This window comes from Nyctibius grandis, chromosome 2 (genome assembly GCF_013368605.1).
Source record: "Nyctibius grandis isolate bNycGra1 chromosome 2, bNycGra1.pri, whole genome shotgun sequence".
In the NCBI taxonomy this organism is placed as follows: Eukaryota; Metazoa; Chordata; class Aves; order Nyctibiiformes; family Nyctibiidae; genus Nyctibius; species Nyctibius grandis.
Window position 1 is genome coordinate 111584481 of NC_090659.1, and position 15821 is coordinate 111600301.

Genomic DNA, 15821 nt, shown 5'->3' on the forward strand with positions numbered 1-15821 from the left:
GCAGCAGTTCTAAAAAAACTGTGACAGAGAGACAAAGAGAGAGGGAATGCAGCAAATAACTTAAATCACTGAAAAAATACTTGAACACTGTGCAATAGGAAGCTCCATAGGAAGCTCCTATGATTATTCAGCACTGGTGAGGCCACACCTGCTGTATTGTGTCCAGTTCTGGGCTCCCCAGTAGAAGAGGGACATAGACATACTGGAGAGAGCCCAACAAAGGGCCATGAAGATGATGAAGGGACTGAAACACCTCTCCCATGAGGAAAGGCTGAGAGAGCTGGGACTGTTCAGCCTGGAGAAGAATCAGGGGAATCTTATCAATGATGTATATAAATACCTGAAGGGAGGGTGCAAAGAAGATGGAGCCAGACTCTCTTCAGTGGTGCCCAGTGACAGGACCAGAGGCAATGGGCAGCCATATCTGCTCCAGGCTGAACAAGCCAAGCTCCCCCAGCAGGGCAGGTGCTCCAGCCCCCACCATCTCGGTGGCCTCCCCTGAATTTGATCCATATCAGGCAGTGAATTTTTAAATTAAATGTATGGTCACCTTTATATTATATTTCTTTGTAACAGAAAAAGATGAGACCTATTTCTGTGCCACTTACCTTTATAGTTGAAAACATGCACTTTGCTAGGTAGCACAAGGAATTTTCTTAAATCCTCCTTTAGTAGTCTCTTACCAGTAATTCAGACCTTAATTTTAAGCTTACCACTTGCTTGTAATACTTCCTATAAAACTGTATGCATAAGACATCTAGTTTTTTCCCCCTTATTCTCAAGAGCTTTTGCAATAGAGTTGAGAAACTGCTTTTTTTAAAAGCCCAGCTGTATAAACAATATGAATATGGTTGGCAAGCAAAAACCAGGGCTTTAAAAATCATACTTCCTTTCCTAAATGTTTTTAAAATGTATGGTTTTACTCCTAAATCTCCTTATAAATAAAAAATTTACAGTAAGCTTCACTTAAAGAGTCTTTCTTCTGTGCGTTTCTGTGAATGACAAGCACCTGTCCTTAGAGTTTGTGATGCTGTCTCTTTTGGGTAATTTCAATGCAACTTTTTTCACTCATTTGATGTTATTCTGAACTATTTGTGTGCATATACGGGAGGCTTTGATCCTGAAAAGAAATCTGGGGTAGATACGCAGGTGTAAATTCCAGTAGGTATTGACTTGGAAAATGAAAAGGCATCCGGAATACAATTCAATTAGGCTGTACTTTTAATGACTGATGCATCTGGGAAGTGTCTGGTAATATCTCATTCAATATAAAACATTATCTTGTGAACAGTGGCCACCACTCTCATATTTTTCACTGGTGCTGAAGAGAGAATTTATCTTGCTTCCTCAAAATCCACATCATTAACCTCCCTTCTTCCTCTGGTGCATTTCTTTTTACAATACCTAGGATGACAAAGACTTTCATGGGTTAGGTACTAGAGCCAGCACTGGTTTGAAATGTCTGGATTCTGTAATGATAGTACTTGTTCTGATTTGTTATGACTTAGGAAGTATAGAAGATATACTGCTCTTAAGTAGTGATCAATAGAAAGCTGAGTCAGGAATTATGAGGAGTCTTCACTACTAATAGTAAATGTGTTAACATACATCAGAGAAATGTTGAATCACTACATAAATAAATCATCAAATGATTTTTTCTTCCTAATGCTGACTTTTATTACATCTATAATGAACTATGTCTTTCTATGAACAATGGCTATCCATTCATAGTGGAGGGCTTAAGATTTGAGAATAAAGTTGCTATAGCATATTACTAAAATGGTACATTGACAGACAGGGAACATATTTTTCCATGATGGAAGAGCTAAAATTAAAATGTTTTAAAGACATATTATGTGTATTTCTGAGTTGACACATGAAATTAAATACATCAAAACATACTAAGACCTAATTATGAGTGTCAGAAAGCCACAGCGCTACTGAGGTAGTCTTTAAATATATTTTTGTGAGTGTTTGCAAATGAAAACATCAGGATTTAAAAAATAGAAATGTAATGTGGTGGATGTCTCAAAAAACAAATTCAGAAAATTAAGTTTTTACCTTTGAACTGGATTCCTGGGCTTTCATTTTCCATTTTTTGTTACTGTTGACAAGCTCCTTCCCATTAGAAGCAAAATTATGTTTGCTAGACACAAACTCATTGTTTGCCTAGAGTTTGCTAGCAATATAGATAACTGAATGTTTTGTACTTGACGTGAACAATCAATGAACCCTTACCATGGAAGAAGGCTCTGAGGAGATGGGTAAAGGTGATGTGCTCATGAATCTCAGGGGAGAATATAAGGAGGCACTGGCCATGGATGTTTCAAAGAAAGCAAAGATGAACTTGTCTCAACATAAATGGGACTGGAGGCTACATCTGCTGAGTGGATCAGCCAGCTGCATAAATATTCATTCCCAAGTTAAGCAAGAGTACAAAATATATTCCTGAGTTAGCCAGAACAGTATGGGAGGTGTATGTGTGGGGGCAGTGTATATGTGGCTCAGCCCCACACTGAGTATAAAAACCAAAGAAAGAACTTCGAAGAGAGTAAGAGTCTTGAGCTGGATTCAACCTATGTGTTACTTTCTGGGGACTGTGGACACCCAGTGTCATTACAGTGATCACGTAATAGAGACTGGTAATCACATTCGTATTGTGATCCAGCTGTATGTTGCAATGGCTATACTCTGCTAGGTATAATTTGTACTTATGCTGTGATTTAAGTACATTACTGCATCACTATGCTAAATCAAAATTCCATGTAGCTTCAAATAATTTCAAGTATGTAAACTTTGTTTTAAGCATTAAATCCTGCATGTGTAGAATATCTGAAAGAGCCAGATCAGAGAGTATTGGACTTTGACAAATGGGTGCCACATTTTACAAAGTAATAAAGAGTGAATAGTAATGAAAGAATAAAATACTTCTGCAATCTCAGAACATAATGGCTGCAGTCATTCTTCAAATAATTGTCTTTTTTTTTTTACAGGTTCCATCTATTTCTTTCAAGAATCAATAAAATTCAATTACAAAGACTGCTATAAATATCTTCCTCAGATGGTTAGTGCAGCCTGGATACAGGAACACTGTCCTGATTTCAGTAAGAAGCACAAAAAATGAGCCAGGTCTTGAGCAGATTAGTATGTAGTGACATACCACTGAATATGCAAAAAAATTGCCATTAAAAAGGCAACAACTACCAAGTTATAACAGATAGATTAGCATCCTACATTTATCCTGAAGCAGAAAAAGTTGTGAGTAGCTCATATAGAATGGTTAGACCAAAATGGGAAGCCAGTTCAAGTCCTGGAGAGCATTCAGAGTGGTAAGAAAGAGCAGAGCATGATCTGACCTCCACGGGAGTCTGCAGCTGCAGCCTTGCACGGAGCAACTGACTGGGACTGCATTCTGGAGATTTAGGAAAACTAGACAAGGATGGCTTTCTCTATGTCACTGGAAGAATTAAAGATTTGATTATTACAGCTGGAGGTGAAAATGTGCCTCCAATTCCAATTGAAGATGCTGTTAAAAAAGAACTCCCAACTGTTAGTAATGCTATGGTGATTGGAGATAAAAAGAAGTTTTTGTCAAAAAACTTCTCTGGGGCAGTTTTCCTGAATCCCACAAGTTTCTGCCTGTGCAGGAGCTATTTGGACAGAGAAAACTTGGATTCTTGCACATCTTTGAAGCATTTTCTCTCCTCCACTTTAGCTGTCAGCGTGAGGTGGGAGCCCCTGTTCCTCCACGGCCAGATGCAGCTGTGAGCAGGAGCAGTGTCCTGGTACGAGGTGCACAGCGCCCGACTGCCTTCCAGCTGCAGAGCTGCCACCTTGCACAGCAATGCAACACACCTCTGCAATGTAATTGTTCCTGGTTTGTTCAGGCATCAGCAGAAAATGGGCCTGAAGTTCAGCTCCAGAATAGGTCACCTAAACTGAAGGATCTCTGTGTGCACCACATGGTGGGGCTCCACTACAGTCAATTCCATTCCAGTTAGAGCCCAGCTGTGAGGGACTCAGAACACCAGCCTGCAGTGAGGCATCTAGTGCCATTTGAGATGCAGGGGGGAATCCAAGACACCTGCATGACACTGTCAGATATGACCTAGGACTGATGAGAGTTCTCTGCCCTTCAAACAACATTAGGTATTTATATGTGGGCAACTGAAATAATTCCAAGGTGTCTACCTGAGTGTAAGCTGAACTGCTGTCTAGGGTTTAGTGAGTGTATGGACTTCATTGTTTATAATGAGAGTTTAGACACACCACACCCAGGAAGGTGCTCAGATTTAGTTCTTTTAATCTACAGCTGAATCTTACCTTAGAGCTCAATGAATACAGAAGGTACTGCTGATCAGCAGCTCCCAGTGTGGCAGCAGCCCCCAGGTCCTTCCAAGCTCATTCAGGTGCTGCACTGCAAGCTGTCCTGGGCTGTAGGCAGACAGAAAGGCAGCCGATCCACAGTGCCCTTTGCCTCTATATGACCTAGTGGTCCATTCAAACAAGAGCCATTGCCTCTTGGAAACATGTTTATATGTTTCTTGCCTCTGGCACTGGACCCTGCTAAACACCTCTGGGCACCCCAATTGCATCTTTTTGCCAGCACATGGCACAGGGATGCTGCTGTTTACTATAGAAAGGGGTCAGGTTGGTATATCATCCCTTGCCGTCCCAGCTGAAGAGCTGCTTGTGGAAACCATTCTTAGTTGTCTTTGACCACCTCCTTGTAACAGGTCTCACAGATGGAGTCCCACCTGGAGAAGCAGAGACAGTGTGTGTTTGTAACGGCTCTGAGATTCCATTTACCCAGCTGCACAATGGGCCTCAGAACACCCCTTCTTCCCAGAGGAAGCTGATCTAAATGTGATGGCGTAGCCCTAGGCACTGGAGACTTTCCACTTGAAATACAACTTGTGGTAAGAAACATTAACAAATCGACCCATTGACTTTTGTTTATTTGTCTTAAGTGAAGTGTCTGCTGTTTCAGGGTCACCGAGCATTCACCGTGTTCACTATATAGTGCTATTTTGGGCACCAAACACAGAGTGTAAATCAAAACGTGACGCCTTTCAATTATTTGCAGTAGCAAAATGTATGTTGAAACCATATGGTTGGCACGATTTTTGTTTTCAAATAATTAGTAGTAAATGCTGCTTTAAGGGACTTCATTTCTTCTTGCCACATCTCGCAACCCTCTTTATCCATTTTTCCTTGGGAGGAAACTGACATGATTGTTCCAGTCTCTGCTGTGGCTGTGAAAATTACCATCCGTCCAGCTAACTTTACCCACACCCACAAGGTGCCAGAACTGCAGAAATTTTGCAGTGCTTGTTGAAATCTTACTATTCAGCAGTTTTGTGGGTTTCAGTGCTTTTAAAATGTAACTTTCTGTGCTTGCTTGTTTGCACTGGGGTCAGCACAAGGTCTATGAACCACTGCTGACTGCTTTTTCCTTCATTTATATCTCTCTTCACAGTTTTTAACTCCTTTTTTTAAAAAAAAAAACAACTCAGACTGTGGCATCACTTGAGCCTGAGCCATAGATTTTATATCTTACATTGCCCAACACTGGCAGGCTTTGAAGTTGTCATTTGTCAATGCCAACTTTAAAAACTTGCTTGAGGCTTCAATGTACTAAAGTAATACGCAGCAACTTCAGAGGTCTGTACTTAGTTCCCAGTTCTGTCAAGGCTTTTTGTCTCCCCTTAAAAAAAAAAAATCACACACTACATCTGCGATGGTGTTTTGGAAAAAGGTGGAATACTGCTCATTTTCATTGTCCCTTTTATGTGCTTGTTTGCACAGTCCTTCACCAGTGTTTCTCCAGTTTGTGTAGAGAGGACATAAAAATCCATGCCTCAATATAGGCTTCTAGCCACTGGTGTAATATAAATAGCAATAAAATGTGTAAGAAAACATATTGGATCGTGTATATTTACATGGCCAGGTCTCCCAAAGGAATCAACTGAATGTGCAGAAAACACGATTCAACCATAGTCCCCTCTCAAATGGCTCACTACACACAGTCTTTTAGAAATCAGTTTCTGGTTTAGCTTTTTGATTTACTCCCTGTGACAAAATAGTTACAGACTCCCTGCCTTTTTTCTCTTTGTATGTTTTTCTACTCACTTGCAGAATCTGTTCAAAACAGTGGACTGCCTTTTCACTTGTTCATTTCAATGTCTTCTAACAGCAAAAGACACAGCTTTATGCATCTCTTCTTACACAAATCTAATAAGAGAAGTTGTTTTCAGAAAAGCTGCCTGTTTTAGTTTTTTGCTGTAATTACATTGATCAATTTAGGACAGCTCTGTAAAGGGTACTGAAGGCAAAGTTTTTGAAATAGTTTTCATTGTGAACTTCAAAGGACTTCAGAGCATCCGTGTAAAAAAAAATCAGAGATTAGAAGGTGAAAAATCAATCTTCCCTACCTAATCTGTCATTCTCTTCGTATGAGACAATTCTATTTACTACTGCTTTGACTACTGCAGCTTAAACGTTTTGAAGAACAGGGCTCCACACCTCCTTGGAGCATGATTCTATAGGGTAACACAGGTCTTTAATTTTACTCTTGTGCCTAGCTAAATAATTTTTTTCTGTTCTACATTTATGTCGTTCAAATATTGTCTCTGATTAATTGGTTTCACTTTTAATTACCAGTTAGCTAAACTATATTGATTAAGGCAATCCTGAAACCACTTAGGAATAATTTGGGATCATTCTGTCATAAAGTGTGATGAACTGATGACATTTTTGCAGTAACAGTTGGTTAGGAAATTAATTTCTCCTAATTCAGAAGCAAAGATTCCAACATCAGAGCTGAGAAAGAGTAGTGGTGTAAGGGCCTGACACAGAATAAAATCTCTTAGTTACGTCTGGCAAAGGGCAGTGACATACAAAAGGTGGTGTACAAGTGTTCTCCCTTAGGTACCAGAAAGCTAATTTCAGAGAATTAGGAATTCACAGGAATGTTATCTCTGGAGTTTTAAGCTATTCATTTTACTCACAGATTTCTGAGATATGTCTGGTCCTGTTCTGCAGAGAAGTGACACTCACAGCTTCATGACCTCAAGAAAGTATCCCTTACAGCCATGAAAACCACGACGAGGCAACACAACTGCTCTTAGCTCTGCATAAAGCAAGAAAAATTCACTGTGAACTCTGCTTTCCACACAACTGAATACCTCAACGTTAATGAAAGCAATGCTGCAAATACCAATACAGAAATGTTGGAAGGAAAGAAATAAGATGTACATAATCTGACAGTCTGCACCAGCAAGGAGTGCAGTGCAGTGAGAACTTTGGCAGTGTGGATTCAGTGCTCCTCCTGAAGCACTTCAGGGGAGAGCACTTCATAAGAAGGTGGGATAATTAACTGTCTGTATGCCACCATTGCTGAATAAAAAAGTCTCAGCGCTGTTGATGGACAATGTAAAGGAGAATATACAAACTGTCTGAACAGATGTTGTAACCATATTTAGTAGTGGCTGAGATGGGCAGTGAGGTAGAAATAGCCTACATAACAAATTCCTCTCATCTTTATTTGCTTTTGCTGTTTGTCATCATAAGAGAGAAGGCTAATATTGTCTGAGTAACAAATCGAGCTTTTACACATTCAGCTTCACTGATTTTTGTCCTTTTCCTGTTTTGTCAACAAGGCAACATTGATGGCAGGATAGTGTATTCCAGAAAGTGTGTACCAGTGTCTACCAGAAAACTGCCTGAGGTTTTCCACACAGGAAAAGCCTCCATGAAAGAGGAAGGTGGGCACCTGATATGATACTAGTCTTAGCAGCAGCTGAGATTGGAGACAGAAGTCATCTTTAAGCTTTGAAATATAATAATGCCTGTGTCTGTCATAATGCCAGATTTCTCCTATTATCCACCTTGTAAGTCAAAATCACGTATTTCTGTCATTCTAGACACACAGATTCATTGCCTACCTGTAGCTGGTAGATTGCCTCTCTCAGAGTAGTAGCTGTCTCATTGATCTATGTCTGTGCTCCCCTCACAAAGTAAATTAAATTCATGGTTTTTTTAGGAAGACGGATTGTATGAACTAGTCACTTTACATGACTTGCTTTACTACTAATAAAAAAACACTTTTAAATATTCAAAACTATTTCCTGGTATTTAGCATTTCTGTTTTTAGGTACATCTCAACCAGTAAATTATTCTGAAAGATAGACAGGAAGTCACTTTAAGGATTGCTGAAGTAAAATTTGTGTTAATGCGTTAGAGTTATATTTCTTTACAGAAACAAGGAAATGTAATATCCTATTGTACACTCCATAATATTATTTCTTAGCAGCCAAGGCAAAATTTAGCAACAATTGAAGTGTATATGATCTATTCCAACTGTTAAAAATTCCTCTTGAACTAGTGTAACTACTGAAAAGTTTCAGAATTTATTTAAAAAATCATGAAGCTTGTTATATATTTTTATTGTCTATCAAATAGTAGAAAGGCAATTTTTCTAGCAGAGAAGAGTAAGTTATTGCAAAGTTATTGCCAGTTATTGCCAGCGTAAGTTATTGTAAAACAATCAAAAGTGCGGTTTGCTTCTGCCCATTTCTTCCCACAACCTATGTCAATATTCAGAGACCGTGTTTATACAAGGATACAGTTTCAGAGCCCTCAGTAAGACAACAGATGCCTAAACCACAGTGTTGGGGAGGAGAGAAAAAGTAGCCGTCCAAGCATGTTTACTTTCAGCAACAAGGAAGTTCTAACTTGTCCCTAAGTGGTGACTCATTGTATTGGGACTATAAAAGTAAAGGTAACTGCTCTCTAAAACATCAGGGCTTCAGACTTCACAAATCCAACATGATGCAATCAAGACTCTCAGCTGTCGTCTTTTTCTTGTTGGGTTTGTCATTTTGCCTGACAATCCCTATTCCCCTTGAAGATAGCCATGAATTCACAGAGAAAGACCTTCAGTTTGCAGAGGTACAGTATAAAATAAATTGTTTGCATGTTTTATAAATAGTAAGCTGTAAAGTTTCAACTGTTTGGAAACTAGGCTTATTACTCCTTTTTCCCTTCATAGCGCTATCTCAGAACTCACTATGATCTCCGTCCGAATCCTGCTGGCATAATGAGGAAGAGTGCCAACACAGTGGCATCTAAACTTCGAGAAATGCAAGCATTTTTTGGCTTGGAGGTGACAGGCAAATTAGATGAAGAAACATATGAGCTGATGCAGAAACCAAGATGCGGTGTCCCAGATGTGGGAGAATATAACTTTTTCCCTAGAAAACTCAAATGGTCAAAAACTAATTTGACATACAGGTAAACGCATGGCATTTTGAGTGTTATTGCTGTTATTAACTTCTTTCCAGGTACCTTGTCCAATAGGTTGCTCAGTATACGAGGCTGATGGGAAAAGGATGCATTTGAGTTTGAAAAATTCATGTTGCAGTTTAAAATCCTTACAGCCTCACTCTTAGAAAGGTCCCTCAAGCCCACCTTACAGCCCAAGGAAGAAAATACGATGTTTTTCCATTGCACTGTGTCATGGAGGAAAGCTGGTGTGGTGTAAGCCAGTAAATCCATGTCTGACCTCCATGTAGATACTCTGGGCACATCCTTAGTGCCTAATGAAAGAGGGGTAGGGTCTAAGATCATGCATCTCACCACCAATCCTCACAGCACTTAATCTCTAGGACATCCTTAGCTCTGCTTTGGACCTGGTTTAGTGTCTGCTTCACATAGGTCTTGCCCTGGACAAAGCAGTGTAGATGCAAACCGGTCTGTGCAATGTGGCTGTGAGACCACGATCTGATCCATGTCCCTCTTCCATTTTACAGTCCAGATGTAGATGTCTATGCTTGGTCAGACAAATCCCTGCACCCTGACCTCAGAAAGTAGACCTTGGGAAGCTACAGTGCTGAAAGGTCACATGGTAGCTCGTTCTCCCTTAATACCGCAAGGTCATCAACAGAGAGTTTTGACCAGCTGCAACCTGAGTTTCTTTAGCAGATTGCAAATATGGTATCACTGAACTCTATCAGTTCAGTATCTAGTGATAAATATTACTTTAATATGGATGATTCTAGCCTATAAAAAGCTCTTTGGATCATGTTTTTCTCCTCCAGGAAGTGAGCATCATTGATATTTTATATGGCATAAAAAAAGTTTGAAGTTACTGATATGACTTGACTTAATACAGAATATATCTGTCATTTTCTGTATCTGCTGGTGCATATAAAACCAATTACAGAAAGCTGTTGGATCATTTCAGATGTCTCTGAATGATTTTAATGAAAATAGAAATGGTTATTTTATTTTTCTTTGAATACTGTATGCAGCTGTCAAGCTCTTTGTTTTTAGATAAGAACGTAGGGAGGAAAAAAGCAAAACATTTTAATGAGGTCTACAGTCAAATAAAAGTATGTTACACATTTTCTTCAATTCACACAATTTAACTGGACATATTAATCTGTTTGATAGAATTGTGAATTACACTTCAGATCTGAGACGTGCTGAAGTAGACAGAGCTTTCAAAAAAGCATTCAAAGTTTGGTCTGATGTGACACCACTTAACTTCAGCAGAGTACGAAGTGGTACAGCTGATATCATGATCTCCTTTGGCACTAAAGGTAACACAGAACCAATTATTTTTACATTATAGTTATATTGCTGCCAATAAAATGGGGTAATTGATTTCATTGTTTTGAATGTTGTCTTATAGAACATGGTGACTTTTACCCCTTTGATGGACCCTCTGGACTACTGGCTCATGCTTTCCCCCCTGGTCCAGGCTATGGAGGAGATGCCCATTTTGATGATGATGAAGCTTGGTCAGATGATTCTAGAGGTAACAGAAGTTCCTGAGATTATTTTAAATGGTGGTAGATGGACAATTTCATCCTGTTTGATATCTGTAAACAGTTTGGTTTGCCTGTTTACTGTTCATCAGTCATTATGTTCACTGTCTACTCATCGGAAGCTGGGTTTAATCGCCAATCATAAATGGAAGTATAACATACACCTACCATAAACTTTTACACCTCCTAAGTGCAGTGATTAAAAAAAATGCCACAAACAAGGTATTTTGTCAGCTTGGCATTTCACTGAGCTTAAGGGTAGCTAGTTCTGATCACAGGCTGATGGGAATTACCTTTCTGAAGCCCATAGAGAACACATATACTTAATGCAGCTGCAAATCAGCTACTTACTTACATCTAATTTGAAAATTCTTCACCTTGCCTATTCAGGACAGAAAGCAATATAGAACAAATAGAACAAAACATTTCTTTTTCAGCACTGTGTTATTTCACCCTCCTGGCATTAAAGCTAATTGCTGCAGTACTGAAAACCATATGGACTCTCTACCAGAAGTGAATTTCTGACAAAAATGTTCTTGACTTGACTAGGACTAAGACTTCACCCCAGAGCTTTCCAGTTTTGCTAAGAAATTTCAAGAAATCTAAATCTGCCTACAGAACAACATTGTCGAATAAGATTTAGGTTGAACATCAGCTATGAGATAATCAATTAGGCCCTTATTAAAACAAAATCCATGTAGTTTGGAAAAGACAAGCAATTATACATCATTTTTTCCATGAATTCAGTTGTCTACTTCATTGTCTCATATGTTAAAGTACAATGTTAAGGTTAGTTGATTAGTCCAAGTCCACTACGGTGATATAAGGAGCTATACATTTACTTTCACTGTGGTTTTTTTATAGGGTATAACTTGTTTCTTGTCGCTGCCCATGAATTTGGTCATTCACTGGGACTTGAACACTCCAGAGACCCTGGAGCTCTGATGTTTCCAATTTACACATACACTGGAAAAACTGGTTTTGTGCTTCCTGATGATGATGTGCAAGGGATCCAAGAGCTCTATGGTAAATCTGTATAATATATATTTCCTGTGTCATTATAACCTGTTACAGATGCACTGCACAGTTACTAAAGAGCTGCCGATGTTCAATAGCAACAGTCATGACTGATCAAGACTGATTCACTGCATTCTTGGCAACCAGACTTCAGGAACAGAAGATGCTTAGATTCAGTAGTTCAGAGAAAAAAAAAATGAAGTAACACTGCAGAGCACAGTTTGTCACTGTGCTGTCTCCTTTGGTGGTGGGGGGTGGGGAGCAGAGTCCATATACATTTTGACCTGCTTCAAAAAGAAGGTAAACAGAGTCTAAAAAGAGAAACAGAAATATTCATGTTTCATCATAGAAAGAATAAAATTTTGTGGGACCTTCAAAGCTTGAGATAAAGAAAGCAAGTCCATTTAACATTTTTGCAGTACAGCTGAATGGCAAAGTCCATGAAGGTATTGGGCTAAACAAGAGAAAGAGAGAACAGACTTTCCCCAGTACAAATTATTTGCCCGTTATGCTTGTATTCATCATGCTGTTTGGGAACTCTTCCATGTCCTATTCAATATCACGATCCACAGAAAGGAAATGAACATTGTCAAACTTAGGTCATACTATGTGATTCCAGGTGCTGGAGACAAAGATCCCAACCCAAAACATCCAAAAACACCAGAGAAATGTGATGCAGATTTATCACTTGACGCAATAACGGAACTTCGTGGAGAAATGCTGGTCTTCAAGGACAGGTAAAGAGACTGCCACATCATGGATGGTGGGTTCTGGATAAAATAAAAGCAAAAACACCATTTCAGTTTTTACTAAAGATTTGAGTAAACATAAATTTAAAAAATCACAAAGCAATATAAATACTTTTAAGGAACTACATCATATATCTTTTTAGGCAGGATTTATAATACAATTACAGACTTAACTTCGCAGTAATATGAAGTGAAGATGATATGGCTGAAGACTGACACTGTTTGTACACATTTTTCATTCCACAGGACTTTCTTCAACATGCACAAATCTACTAACATTTATTCAAATGAAGTTGTACTACATTCAGAAGCCTTACATGGGGCAGCAGTGTTTCTCTTATTCTAAATGAAAAAAAAGATTTGTTTGTTGTTGTTTGAGATGACCACTCTGTGAGTGACAGAAATGGTCTGCAGCTAGGTGACTATGAGGAAAGGGAAGGTCTGCCAGGGGCTCTATGTATTGAAAATTCTATGTTGTGGAAAAAAATTAATTCTCCATTAATTAATTTTTAGTATAGCACATCAAAGATACTGCTATTCTGTAGTATGACAAGAAACATAAAATATATTTTCTTTTTCTGAACTAGATTTTTCTGGCGACTGCATCCTCAGATGGTTGAGGCAGAACTGGTGTTAGTTAAATCCTTTTGGCCAGAGCTTCCAAATAAAATAGATGCAGCTTATGAAAACCCCATCAAAGATCTTGTGTTCATGTTTAAGGGTGAGTTTTCAGTTTTGTTGTTGGCAGAAAACTATACATATTTAGTAAAGCTTAGTGAGTGACGTAGAGGTAGTCGATAGATGAATAAAACAATCCTACCTTCCTTGCTCAAAAAACAAACTCTGTTCATTTCACCCCATGCAAATCTATACAATTTTCAGTGAATTAGGAGATGTACAATTAAGCTCAGATGCCTAGGATCATAGTTAGCATAAACAGTTTAATACCTGCTGAGTATGTGACCTAAGAATCTGTTAGTTATATGAAAATAAGGATCATGGCATCCTCATTTCATTCTGCTCTCAAAGCTGAGCCTTTACAAAAGACTCATGGATACTTTGTTCTTATTTTCAGGAAAGAAGGTCTGGGCTTTGAATGGCTACGACATAGTTGAAGACTTTCCTAAAAAGATATATGAAATGGGGTTCCCGAAAGAAATGAAAAGAATAGATGCAGCCGTCCATATTAAAGACACTGGCAAGACTCTCTTTTTTACTGGAAATAAGTACTGGAGGTAAGCTGGAGACAGATTGGTGCTTCTTTTCAGTGTCCCTAGTCATAACCTGTCCAGAAGTATCAAAAGATCAGCGGGTTGTTTCAAACTAAGCACCTAATTGTGGCTCACATGTTTCCAGTCTCTGGTTTTCATTGGTGCTATAGAATATATCATAAAAGTGTATGCAAGACTTTTATAAACATATGGGCACAGCCTTTAAAAGCTGAAAGAGTGAAAGAAAGGAAAGGAGAATAAAGTGCCCTAATCCAGGAGAGTTTGTAATATGGTCACGTCTCCTAGACAAAATTCCCATCTTGCTTCCTTGAGTTGTTTGTGTGACACAAAATGGGATCAGTGCTGTGAGAGTAAGAAATCTATCCCACCTCAGGACGGCTAGTTATTGCTGTCCGTGAGTGGGGCTTACAGACAGGTATGATGCATAATTAAGACGTTACCATCCCTTCCCAGTATCTCTGTGCCAAGCAGCCTTGGGATAGGCTTGTAGTGCCAATATATCCAGGTACAGTCATCTCCATATAATATGTACTTTATAGATCAGTTCTGAAAGTGTAGCTCTATTACTTTTGTGTTTATTGAGCTTGTACTTCTGGTGGAAGGGTGGTCTGATTATTGCCCTGAGTTTCATTGTTGCACTAGACATAAGGTACCTAAAGACTGCTGGCTACTTCTGACGTGGGTAATTTCAAAGCATATAAAGGGCAGAGACCAAACTCCCAGGCTGTTTAAATCCTCTGAATTTTTATTTTCTTTTGTGTTTAATATAGTTACGATGAAGAGGCAGAGGTTATGGAAGCAGGCTACCCCAGGCTGATAGAGGAAGAATTTGCAGGAATTGGTGATAGAGTGGATGCAGTCTATCAAAGAAATGGTACATAATCTGATAATGAAACTTTATTACAATTAATTGTCGTTAAAACTGAGATTAATGTCCTGTGGGAAATTCTGTCATTTGTAATTTCGATTTTTTCACATCAACACTTCTGTTCTTGACTGAATCAGGTTTCTGATCTAAATTGCCCTCTGGCCAAGGTGCTCTTATAACTGTGTACATATGTATTTCAGGAGCCAAAAAAGATCTGCCTCCTTGCTTACAGAACCTAAAGTGATATGCTTAATATAGAAGTATTATAATGTGTCCGTTCCTTCAAATGGAGCCCATTCCTATCCAACTCTTCAAGGAGTGTTTCCAAGTCAGAGTCTTAATCGTTAACAGGCAAACCCTGTATTTTTTTAAGCAAGTGCTGTATAGTAATAAAATGCAGAATTTGACACTAAATTAAAATATCAGTTATTTTAAAACACTGATCCAGGTCTGGCAAATGGAATGAGGACCTTTGAAAATTTAGCTTAGCATTTTAAATATTAAAATATTACATTTAAAAGAGTTATTAAAAAATGAAAACAAACAGGATATTTTTTATTTGAAGGATAATTTTAATGTGCCAACTCAGTTTTCTCAGGGTTATGTCATTTTAACTTTCCTTTTCCTTAGGTTATCTCTACTTCTTCAATGGACCACTGCAGTTTGAATACAGCATCTGGAGCAAAAGAATTGTCCGTGTCCTGCATACTAACTCCATATTTTGGTGCTAATTACAGTTGAGTGCCATGTCATAGGCTGCAGAGCAGCTTGTAGTACATGGAAATAATAATACGGGCGTATAGATTTATTAGAGGACAGCAAGATTCTGTGAACAAGCACTGGCTACCTGTATACATGTATACTGTATATATGGAACTATATAGCTGTATGTCAGTCTGGGACTGAATTAACTTAATAGGAAAGAAGAAAAGAAATTATTAACATTTCAAGGGGCATTATACCATTTAAAGTTTGTCTAGTATTAAAGTGAGATGCTGGATACATCCTACATGATCATGAGCACTATTAATTCCCAGTAATCTGAGCATGTCTAGCATCTTTCAGGGATCTCTTAGCATGTCCCAAAAAACAGACTTGATAAACGCAGGAGTGTTGTATTTTT

At 38.6% G+C, this 15821-nt stretch overlaps 1 protein-coding gene across 1 annotated transcript; it reads left to right on the top strand.

Annotated features, from left to right (window-relative positions):
• The first annotated feature begins 8817 nt into the window (after positions 1–8817).
• Positions 8818–15578, top strand: LOC137674437 (collagenase 3-like). The gene is made up of 10 exons (XM_068419790.1): positions 8818–8952; positions 9053–9294; positions 10456–10604; positions 10697–10822; positions 11697–11858; positions 12469–12586; positions 13186–13319; positions 13674–13833; positions 14601–14704; positions 15329–15578. Exons 1-10 carry the CDS (start codon positions 8830–8832, stop codon positions 15427–15429), a joined length of 1419 nt encoding a protein of 472 aa, XP_068275891.1. The 5' UTR covers positions 8818–8829; the 3' UTR covers positions 15430–15578.
• The last annotated feature ends 243 nt before the right edge of the window (positions 15579–15821 follow it).